This window comes from Zootermopsis nevadensis, unplaced genomic scaffold, assembly GCF_977971745.1.
Source record: "Zootermopsis nevadensis isolate Lab colony 2312 unplaced genomic scaffold, Znev_1.0 Znev_ptg000016l, whole genome shotgun sequence".
In the NCBI taxonomy this organism is placed as follows: domain Eukaryota; kingdom Metazoa; phylum Arthropoda; class Insecta; order Blattodea; family Termopsidae; genus Zootermopsis; species Zootermopsis nevadensis.
In genome coordinates this window covers 10180540-10192794 of record NW_028259148.1, presented here as the reverse complement: position 1 = coordinate 10192794, position 12255 = coordinate 10180540, and the positions used below count along the sequence as shown (strand labels likewise).

The window sequence follows — 12255 nt, the reverse complement described above, 5'->3', positions numbered from 1 at the left end:
TGTTTTTGAAGTGATTTCTATTCAGCCTACTACTATGAAATTGTATATTGCATCTCTCATGTGTTTAAATGCCTTGCCTATACCATCTGCAAAGATTTAATGATTATTGATATGTAATGACAAAAAATGCTTTTATGTGAATTTTTCTCCATCCTGTTATTTCTTCCCTTCTGGGTCCATCTCTTTTCCTCAAGACTTTGTTCTGAAATATCCTGTATCTTTGATCTTCCCTTAATGTGATAGGTCAACTTTTACACACACAGAAACATACTAAATTATAGTTTTATATTTCGAACTCTTTACGACTTTAGATATAGGACCGTAAGAAAGACGAGGCTTTTATGTATTGCAATACGCAGTATTTTAAATTACTGATACAGTTGTTTATAAGGAAACAAGAAACTACACGATTCAATCCGTCCGTTTAATGTAGCCTTTATGTATTACTACGCTTAATAACGCAGTGTGTGAACTGTTTCTTATTCACGTTTAATATTTACAAAAATTTGCGTAACATCGGGCACTTTGAAAAACAATAAACTGCACATCTGTCACCTCGTATGTGAATGAATCAGGCTCACTTTTAAAACGACGTGGCCTCGTTTGACACAGATGCTCGCAGCATCACCTGGACCGGTTTAGGTTGCTCTACCCGCCTCTCAGAATGTGTGTCACGAAAATTATTCGGTCCAAATCTCTTCAAGTAATGTGACAATGGTCCTTTCATTGATATTTACGTGTACATTACACTTTCTCTTCACAGGCATTTCTGATATCCGATTCCTATCTGTTTAGTAGAGGAAGATAGCTAGTCAAACTCTCAAATAACATTACAGGAAATTTATCATTTTATCGGTTCAGCCAGTTTCTTATTTGTTTTGCGTTTTATACCGGATATTTCAGTTTCTCACTGTGGGGACTATGAAGATGACTTGTTTAAGGATGTTACGCCATGTAGTCTGGTAGATACTGAGCGAAGTTTTAAGCGACGTTCTATCAGATTACGAGAACCAACCTCACAGAAAACAGTAATCGTCAGTTTTTAAGTGTTTTACATTCAGACTAAGAGCACATAACGGAAGGAGTGAGGGATAATCCCCGCTAAATTTTCTTTTATCCATAACCATGCTTATGCCTTATTTGTGAGTTATGTTACAGTAGAAGCTCGAATGTTGGTGAAACCTAAGATTTACCACACAAACCTAGGTTTTAACAAACAGCTTTGGTAAAAGTCAGAAAAATAACTATTCGCATCTTATTTCGGGGTTGGTAAAACCACATTTTCGAGGTTTAGAAACTTATATTACTTATCTAAGTTGTATTTTTAAAAAGTTTAATATATGTGAAAATAATAGATAAAAACATTGCAAGACATATAAAAAATGTTAAATAAAAAATACGACACATTCCAATCATCAAAGTATATTTTTTGAACAGGAGACTTCAAAATTGGAGGAAGAGTGATGACGACTGTAAAGTATGCAGACGACTTAGTAGTATTGGCGAAGGAAGAGGAGGAATTACAGAACATGATGGACAAGTTAGTGGAAACAGGTAGAGAGTATGGAATGGAAATCAACATTGAAAAATCAAAGGTAATGAGGATAGCACCGAGAGCAGAACCATTGAACGTTGTAGTTGGAAACCAACAGCTGGAGAATGTGGAGCACTTCAAGTACTTGGGAAGCATAATCACAACGGACGCCCTATGCACCAAGGAAGTAAAAGCAAGGATAGCCATGGCCAAGGCAGCTTTCGTCAAGAAGAGGATACTTCTCACTAGCAAGTTGGGCTTGGAGATGAAGAAGAAACTAGTGAAGTGTTACGTATGGAGTGTCGCGCTGTATGGAGCAGAGACTTGGACACTCAGGAAGAAGGAACAGAAATACCTGGAGAGTTTTGAAATGTGGTGTTGGAGAAGAATAGAGAAGATCAGGTGGACGGATCGAGTGACCAACGAAGAAGTATTGAGGAGAGTCAACGAGCAAAGAAACATTCTGCAGGCGATTACACGAAGGAAAGCTAACTGGCTGGGACATATTATGAAAAGGAATGGGTTACTGAGTGATATCACCGAAGGCCAGGATGAAGGAAAGCGAGGACTGGGAAGAAGACTGATACAGCTAACCGACGATCTTAAACAAGGAAGGAAGATGAAGTTTCAGGATTTAAAACGAGAAGCTGACAATAGGGAAAACTGGAGAGCTCTGTTTGGGCAGAGCAATGGACCTGTCGTTAAACAGAACACTGAATAATAATATTTAAAGACTTGTTGCAATTATGACATTTGGAATTGCATAACACACCAAGGGATTTCCACAATCACATTTTTGCTAATCTAACCTAAACTAAAATTTTACTACCTGCTTATGGTAAATCCTGACATTCACCAACACCCATTGGTAAGACCCCGAAATAAGAAGCGAATAGTTCTTTTTTGTCTGGCAAATCCTAGTTTTCACCAACATTCGGGCTTTTATGGTAACATATATATATACACATACAGCATCTAAAATTTAATGGCCGTATTTTCCTCTAATGCCTTTTCAGATGACTCTCGTTATACCCGCCTTCACCATCCGAATGTTTCAACATTCGCAGTTTTATTTCACACAGTTGAGCCTACCCGCGGCCACGTTGGAACCTGCCGAGCAGTCAGGCTGCGTTTCGACCGCAGATTCACTGACTCTCCCGACAATTTTTACTTTGGGGACTACAAATTAATGCCTCTCATGGTGTAAAACTCAGAAAACCTACGGATAACTTATTATATTCCCATTTTATATTCGTCGATATGAGCGGTGACTTGCAAGCAAGCAACCCCAGTGCATAACGAGATTTATTTATATATTGGTTCAGTAAGCTCAGTGTAGAATCAATAGGAGGCCTGTTGTGAACAACGAAGCTAATTTATGACGTATGTGATGTCCAGGTTGTTTAATCTTCTGGGTAGTAAAGCTGTGGTGTAAGCTAAAGTTTCAGAGAAACATTTTCACTGCCGTAAGAATCCCTCACCACGTGTAAGGTGATAATTTACGTTTTATATTTATAAAAAGACTACTCATTGGCTCTACGTTGTAGGATGTTCCTTGAAACTCGCTTTGTCAAAGCAAAGCCCATTTTCTTTCCGGAACCCAAAGGTTTATCGTTGTCTTTTCAAAAGCCAGCTACCGGACTCAACCCTGAGCTTGTTGTACCCAGTTTGCTCCATGGATTGCTGCCTCCCAAAGATCTATCTTAACGTTAGTCTTCCCAGTGGTCCTCTTGATTTAGGTTCCCAAACCAATACGTTGTAAACAAACCTTTCGTCCTCAATGCGTACCACATGTCCCGCCCATCTCATCCTCTTCGACTTAATCAACGTACAATATCAGGTTAGGGGTACAGGCTGTGAAGCTCATAATTACGCAATTTCCTCCATGATTCGTCTCCCCCTTTTAGGTCCAGATATCTTCCTCAACACTCTGTTGTCAAAGACAATCAACTTATGTTCCTCCCTCGCTGTCAGAGACTATGTTGCGCACCCATACAGCACAACTGGCAAAATTATACTCTTGTATATATCAATCTTAAGTTGTCTTTTGACGTGGAAACGTCTTTAAAATCGATGCCGGGTGTGGGGAGGCAATCGCGCCCAAATGAGCGATAGTTTCTGTCGAAGTAATTTCAAACTTCAATAACTCGGCTACAAATAGACATAGCGCCGCCATCTTAGTCTCGTTTTAAAGAGGAAGGATTAAAGTTTGTGGCAATACCGCTCAGACATTCGTGGCGGCCGGACGTCGCGAACTGCGCACGCGCAAAGTAAACCCACGATTTTCGACTTTCCGGATTCGACACGTGTCCATAAACGGGATCATATCTCAGAGACTAATTATCCGATCCGAGTGAACCAAGTGTTATTTTGAAGAGGAGTGTATATGTTGCAACTCGTCCTCCAAGTGTGTATCTCAAACACTCAAAAAGATATGAGGCTGTGAATTTGAAAAAGTTTGAAAATTTCCCGATTTTCTTAAAATGTCGCGATATATGAGGGCAAAGTACAATCAGAATTACAAAAATCAGGCACGAATGCGTAGAGCACAAAATTCCAAAGAGAATGATACCGAAAACGCCGGGCCCGGACCCAAAACCAACGCGCAGTACTGCCGCGAATATAGGCAACGTAAGCGCGCTCGGACAACTCAGGCGGCATCTGACGAGCCTGGGTCAAGTATGGATGGGCGATTTCAACACTAGTGACGAAAATTTAGTACTCTTACGTGCATACCTTCAGAAATTCTTTAAACTTGAACTAGTGAATGATTTGGACAAACCAATCACGCAAGGGAAAACTTGTATAGATTTGACATTTGCAAGAAGTATTCAAATAATTTCAAAGCCATATGTATCCTACTTCTCACACCACTACCCTGTATTCAATAAATGTAAGTTGCAAATGAATTAAACGATTCAAAACAAAACAAAATTTAATTTCAATATACTATACACGATTGACGTTTTTACTAAAATAACTGCGGCACTGTCCGACACTGCCTATCAATTTTTTTTATGAGATCGGAAGAAAATTTTTTTTGGACGGACTGATATCAAAAAATCCTTGAATTTAACCTGCGCTTGATTTCTCCATGAACGTCATTCTTACTTGTTAGTGTCGTTCCGAAGTACTCGAATTTTGTCACAATTTCGAACTGCTCTTTATTCGTCCTTATACACCGGTTCTGTCGAGAATTCTGATGCCCGGACAAAATCATGTACTTTGTCTTTCCTGCACTTGTTTCTAGAGCAGCATCCTTACGAGCCCTTAAGAGTGTTTCTGAGTTTGCTTTTCTAGTGTTTGTATTTTCGCCCACTTACTACCATCAGCATAGACCAAAAACTAATGTGTCTCATTCAAATCCAAATCGCTCTGATTTTCTTGGACTTTCCTGATAGCATATTTCAAGGCAACATTAAAAAGCAGCTGCTGTAGATTATCTTTCTGTATCAGGCCTTCCTGCACAGGAAATGTATCAGACAAATGTTTACCTATACGAATTGAGGTTTTACTTAAACACGTTTTAATTAGCCTGTCTTGTTTCTAAGTTATATCAAATTTAAGGAAAATATTGTAATGAGTTTCTCTTTTAACTGAGTCATAAGCTTTCTTGAACTCTACAAGTAGCAGATGGATTGTCCCATTCTTAAGGCGTAATTGCTCCTGTAATGAAGTTTCAATATCTGAAGTCGTGACCTCAGGACTAAACCGTGAAACGAATAGGGCCATAGACCTCTCTTTCTTAGAAATTACAGGCAGGGAGTCAGGGTTACGCCGGCACAGTGGCCACGCGGTCTGAGGCATGGACCTCGGTGCGCCTGACTGCGACCGTGGGTTCGAGTCCCACTCAAGGCATGGATGTTTGTCCTTGTCCTTTCTCTTCCAGTCTAATGGATAAAGAATGGCCACGGAAGGCAAGGCGAAACCACCGTGGTACTTCCGCAAGAAAACCACGAAAGTGATCACGACTGTCAAGCTGATCATAGACGATAAAGAAAATGTCTGATTTACGGACCCCAATTAAGGGCTGTCTACGTAGCTTAGTCGTGTTGACCACCGGGGTACCTGAGTTGGGCTTCCATTTGCGATTTATCGTTACGAAGCCTTCAGTTTCCACCTGCGTTGAAGACGCCTTAGATTGTAAACCCGTGTGTGCGACGTTATTGTAGGAATTAACGCCCTCGTCAGCAGCACAGGTCGTAGTAGAATTGTCTGATGGCACAGCAACTTTGCGCGACGGAATGGTTGAAGATCCTTAGCCTGTTGATTTAGAACTATCCGCAGAGTCTACAGGAGCATTGGTAGTAATACTACTGAAATGCTGCTTCAAATATTCGTTGTCTTTTCCAGCTGCTGCACATCCTCAGAAAGTATCAGGACCAACTGCACTAAATTTTCCACGAGATTATTCGTGTTAACTCCATTGATCCTCACCATTTTCAGCTTACCAATGAGAGAGTCAGTATCCCCAATGTCTGGCAAAATCAGTTCCTTTTTAGGAAACTCCGAGGCAGAGGCAGAACGCATGTTCCGTGGCGGTGTATTTTCACCTATAACACCGCGAAGCGCCTTGACACACTTTGCACACTTGTAGGTGGCAACACCATCAGACATAAAGAATTAATGATCCACTTCAGGCATTTTCAAGCAAGTGACATGGAAACGCGAAGCACATGGCCCACAACATCTAATATATTTCTGCTTTCCGTAGAAAGCCTTCTTGCACACCTCGTAAGTATCCCCGCGAGCAGTTATTGCGCCGGTAGGCTGCAGGTAGTAGATTCCTTTATAACTGCACCACGCACTAAACAGACACAGCACGGAGCACTAGCAAGGCACGTTCGCTCACTACGAAAGCTCAATCATGACTATAATTTTAATACAATTTCTGATACTTATAAAAACGTATGTAAGAACAGTGACAATAGGAGGGCCCTTCTGAACACAGTAATGAACATTCTGTTTCCAAATATAGAGAGAAATTTACTGACGACCCGAACAATTGCAGTGCGTTCACTGATAAACTTGAATGAAAATGTAACCTCCCGCCAGAAAGTGATTTCATTGTTTTTATGGAGTGATATTTTACCCGTGTCAGGAAAATCTTGTTGCCGAAGCGGTAAGTCGTACCTTTCTTAAATTTTATAAGTGAACGCAGTTGGATTCTGTCGAAAGACTGTGCTCTATAGAGTTAGTTACTCTCTAAATAATTTTCTTATATCTAAGCATATAAAGATTTCCTAAAGCTGTGTATGGTCTCAGAGGTGTCTAATTAAATAATTTGTGTGGTAATAGATGACAAACCATATCATAATGTGAGGTATGAGGTTCTAACAGCGTAGAAAATGCCTATGCTGTTCTTCTGAGATGTGACTTCGTTTAGACTTGTGGCTATATACTAACGTTTTGGAGGAACGTATTGCCTCCGTATTTATAGCCCACGCGATGTTATCCCCAGAGTCCTAACACCTACATACAAAAATATCTTCAGGATATCTCTCTGTAAAATTTATAATATAAAACTACGTCAGCGCTCAAATCCCGTTCAAACGACGGCGATAGGTCGTAAGTCCATTGCATTCCAATAAGAGCTGAATTATATACAGACCAAATCGTGTTCATGATATAACCAGGGCTGTTTTAAAGGCCCAAACAAGACCAGGGTTGCAAAATGCACACAGCAGTGCTCTGAGTGCTTTCAGGGACTTCAGATATCCATCGTATCGTTTCCAAATATACTATTTGAATTTTCAAACACTTCCTAATGTTTAAACTAAATATTAAACATCAAACAAACCTCCTATCTTTGAGTGTTACTACAAAACATTTTAAGTTATGTGACGGTGTTTGTGATATTACAAGTACGAACATTTGTATCGAGATTGGCAAAATATACAAAAGAGTATGTGAAAACGTTTTATATCTGAAGAAACGTCTCTATGGACATTGACACCTATTACTGAGCATTGATTTAATATTTAATTCAGAATAAATAACATGTGTGCTTATCACCATGCGCTTTAACAAGAATTGAGTCCTAGGAATGTAAGCTAAGAGCGATCAGGTTGCAAAAATACATTGAAAGGCATTGGCTTGAATAACACGGACACGTTCTAGGTGTTACATAAAATCACTTTACGTTTTTAAATGCAGGACTTAACTATAAACAGCTCACAAAATGTATGCTTTAGGTAGTGGCAGCTGATTTCAATCTGACTTTGGGTTCGTCGCTTGAGTTTCATTTGTCTCAAATAAATACCGGGGCGGAGCTCCTGCTATCAAAAACCCCGATGGCATCCAATGTACACTTATCGCTTCAGCCACAAGAACAAATTATTTGGTCAAATGTACGGTATTTTCTGAAAAACACCGCGAAATGAATATTTACATTTGTATGTTTACATTCATTATGTATGCTCAGTCAAAGAAAGATTAAGTACTAATTCCTATTTGAAGGTAAGGTATTTAATTTCGCTTCTTTGCGCTATTGTCATAAATCATTTTGTGTCTCTATCAGGATATTTACAAACTATATGTGGTGCCACCGAAGCACCACGGTCCTGCCCTGGTCCGTCCTGACAGTCCTGGGCAAGAACAGCTTTACAATTTATTATATTAGATCCGTTTATCATTCTTTACTCGTATTGTAATTGATACCTTTGAGGCCATTAAATGTCTACGCTTATGGGCTCAGTTGACGTCATATCACATAAACTTACATAGCAGGTGGTCAGTCGTTTCGCTGTACCGTGAATGAGAAAGCATGAAAAATACAAGACGTATGAATTTAAGACTTTCTACCTGCCTTGATAGGGAAGCCAGAAATCGTAAATGTAAGACACCAATCTTACCTTGAGGATCGCCATTGTGATGTGTAACAAGTTTACTAGAAGTTGTACACCTCGCACAGTTTCACCACACAGTGTCCCTCGCAGTGGCTTAGCGTTGCCTTCTTATAAAGAAGCGACACTCCTCTGCCACAGTTCGGACATCTTCAGTTTCTCTTGTGTCTTCTCTTCCTCTGCGGATGTCTGGTCAGTGTTGAGGATCACCTAGCCTGCCGAATCTCACCCAAAAAAAGATGATTTCTATGCCGTTTCTGATCTGAAACTCTGTTACAACTGTGTCTGCCCTTCAGTCGCCTTGCAGAATATCACTCCCTTTCTGAGTAGAGAATATAATATTTTACTCTTAAAATTATTTGCTACCTCTACCTCTTTCCATCTTTGTTCAAAAGAAAAACCACAACGTTTTGGAAAGATGATCTGTTTTCGAAACGCGGTTTTCCTTTTAAAGAAATATAATGGAATAAGTACAGATATTGAACAATTTTAAGTGTGATCCACCATCGCCAGAATGCTTTGGAGCTGAATAATTTTTATTGTTGATAAAGTTAAAGTTTAGCGCCATAATGCATAAAATTCCAAAACTTTATACTGCAGACACATGATTTGCCAAGTTTAATATTTGTATTTTTCCATATTTTGCCAAATAACCCAGGTCTCCTATGGCCCCAAACTTGTAAGACATGCCATATAACACACAATAAATGTACGTGTCGTAAATTATTGTCGTGCGTGTATATAGTTTTTTCCAAGTGTTTTACTTTTCCATTGGGTGTGTGTAGAGCTCAATACAATTATATAGCATTGTATTAACCAGGAAAAGAATAGCTCTCATATTATTCTGGGCAGTTGATTTCGTCTCATTTGTGGTTTACTTTTTCCGGAGCCAAGATTGTGCATATATATATATATATATATATATATATATATATATATATATATATAAACTTCTTTCATTTAGAAATTCAGATCAATAAATTATTAAAACGTTGCCAATTCTGAAACTTTTTACTAGTCTTTAACTAAGAATCTCCTTCTACGTCCTACAACATCAATATAATGTGCACAGAAACGCAGAAACACATGCTCCAACCTGCAGCAAAAGCATTTTCCAAATCCGTTCTTTCGGATCCTTCATAGTTCGTTGAACTTAACGTCCGTTTATTTCAGATAAAGACTTAAGTACTGTAGCACTACAGTGATTACACCTCTCAGCGTCAGAAGTATTTTCTTTTATTGTAAGAAAATTTTGTTTTATAATAACAGATCTTTTTTCTGAAAACAGACGAATTTAGATTTCAGCTTCACCAATGTCAGTTAAAATTAAGAATACATATAACTGCTAGTATATAATCACCAACGCAAAAATGTAATTGAAATTCGCCAAGTAATTTTGGTTAAAGACAGGTCTGTGTTAAAATTTATGATAGGTTTTCACTCGCAATATGAACTCTGACACACCGGGCATAGGTTCTTATGAGAGTAGCTGAAGGTTTGAAATTGCTGTCAGACACAAACCATGATTTTGTGGAGTAAAGTCTTTCTTGAAGAGCTAATAGTCGCTCAGCTAGTAGAGAAACTTCCATCCTTCTATGGAACCCAAGTTTTTATTGAAGTTTATTGCCCGTAATGAGGCTATCGCGAGCCACGTTTATAAATTCCACTTATTTTTATCCCTTATTTCGATCTTCTTTAAGATACTTTCATCTTTTATTGGTTTGTACAAGTGATGTTATGCTAAGATTTTGAATTTCTCATGCCAGCTAATTTCGAAGAGAATGTGGTAGAAAGCATTAAAAATAATTCGACAATCCTCTTAGAGACTGCAGTTCCATTGAGACATAGGCTCACCCTTCCATATCAAGAACAAAATTAAGGACTTCCAGTTGTCTTCTAATTATTTTATACGAATTTTCAAAAGACTGGATATTTAAGACATTACTTGTGTTCTATGACATGTGCTGCTAGTACTGTCATTTTTCTGTCTTTCTGCAAAGGGTAAATGAAAGTTGAATACCAGACCCTGTAACTGGATTCTTCTCAAGTCAGTTCACAAACTTGCAAACCATTTTCTTTCTAAAGCTTTTAAGGCATTTACTGCCAACAGTCTGTAGGAATTTATTGTCTCATTCGGTCTATATACACACCTTATCTTGTCCTTGCTTATTAAAGTGTCAATAATATACCGGGCAAATTATGTACGCCAAGAAGTTTTGTTGTTGTTGTTGTTTCTTCCAAACTCTAGTCCATTCATTTCTCTTACTTAAAATTCCACAGCAGTTTTCTTAAAGGCCGCTGATGATGGAGATAGTAAGTACCTCCAAAACGGCAGCAAATGTTTACCAGACTGTACAGCCGAAACCCACAAGATCGTCACCGTCATACTCGCCTCCACGTGAAAATAAAATCTCGTACTTTGAAGATGAAAGCGATATTTTCCGCCGAAACGTTAGAAATAGCCTACACGACGACTCGCAGTCAAAACTCTGAAGATCACAATCGACGTCTTACCAGCCGCAAGTGTCTCAGATCTAATGAAGTTTCGTTACATTCGCAGATTGGTGATTCGGCAGGTGGGATACCTCTCTAACTGCCGACCAAGAGATTTATGTTGTTTCACCTTACGTTACTCCAGCTGGGTGGGATCCTCAACTTTCCATTGCTTCTTCTTCAGACACATCACAGACTGGGCAGGAAGGTTGCGTTGTTTGTATCTCATTTTCTTCACTATCACAGAATCGTTCGCTCATGCAGAAAAGCATTGTGTGTTTACGGGAAGAACTTCTAGGGCACTAAGATTTCAATTGTTCTACAGGTTCCTTCTTCGAACCTCCTTTATAACGCTCCCAAATCACGCATAGCCATAGCTTTCTAGTGTTTGTATCACAGTTCAAATGTGTTGATCATTAATTTATTTAACTCTTAATATTGGAAACGATTATCGACTAGCGACAATAGACGATCAGATTCCGAAGAAAGAATCTGTTCCGAGGAGTTAGTTAAGTGGCTGTGTTAGAAAAACCACTAGGTTTCACTACTAAAACGCCATTTTAAAATATCCTAAGCCAGTTCTATCCATTTCCCATCCTCTTTTCTTTGCTGTTGTGATGGGGTGAGATTATGTCCCTGCGGTACTGAGCAGCTAACGAAGTCCGTTCTCTAACGCCCAGATGATACAAGAGTGAATATGGAGCAGCGGTAGTTATATTGACAGGATAAACTGAAAGACGCAGAGAAAAACCTACCCCAATACAGTTTTATCCACCAAAAATCAAACATGGACTTACCCGGCAGCGAAATCGGACCTCAGTTGTGAGAAGCCGATGGACGCTTTTCCAAGATGTCTACAGTCAAAAATGTTGTAAGTGAGTTATATTTCTAAACAGATGGCTAAGAAAGATATCGCTAGCGTTATAAAAAATAAACAGTGCCGTGGGAGTAGATAGAAAAGAGTTTATACCACTAATCTCGATGCTTCATTTTCGCGTGTGCTGAGGGTATGACAATTAACCTTTTGCATCGTAGTGTAAACAAAATGCAGCATCTGCTTTGATATTCAGTAACTGTAAACTCTTTATGTGTGGGCGCTGTATGTTTGTCAGTGTAAACAGTTATTATTTCGACGAGATAAGAGAGTATGAAAATTACTGTCTTCTGGGATTATACGCAAAAATTTTCAGACGTTCAGTCCAATTGCTTCCATCATCAAGCGGTCACTCATTTTGATGGAGGTGACACTAATTTTAACCATATTACACTGCTAAATACTAAATTTAAAGATTACTACTCAAAATCTTTGTTTTTATTACGGTGATGCGTTATCTTCTTAGGCATGGACTGAGACTCAGACCTCTTTAGACGAACTTCCTACGC

General features: G+C 39.0%; 1 protein-coding gene across 1 annotated transcript in view; it reads right to left on the bottom strand.

The window, feature by feature from the left end:
• Nucleotides 1-8525, bottom strand: part of LOC110834431 (uncharacterized) — a 32134-nt gene extending 23609 nt beyond the window's left edge. Inside the window, exon 1 of the mRNA XM_022073569.2 lies at nt 8389-8525. Coding sequence (XP_021929261.1) covers nt 8389-8403 — 15 coding nt within the window. The 5' untranslated portion in view covers nt 8404-8525. The remainder of the gene's footprint in view (nt 1-8388) is intronic.
• Nucleotides 8526-12255: the final 3730 nt, after the last annotated feature.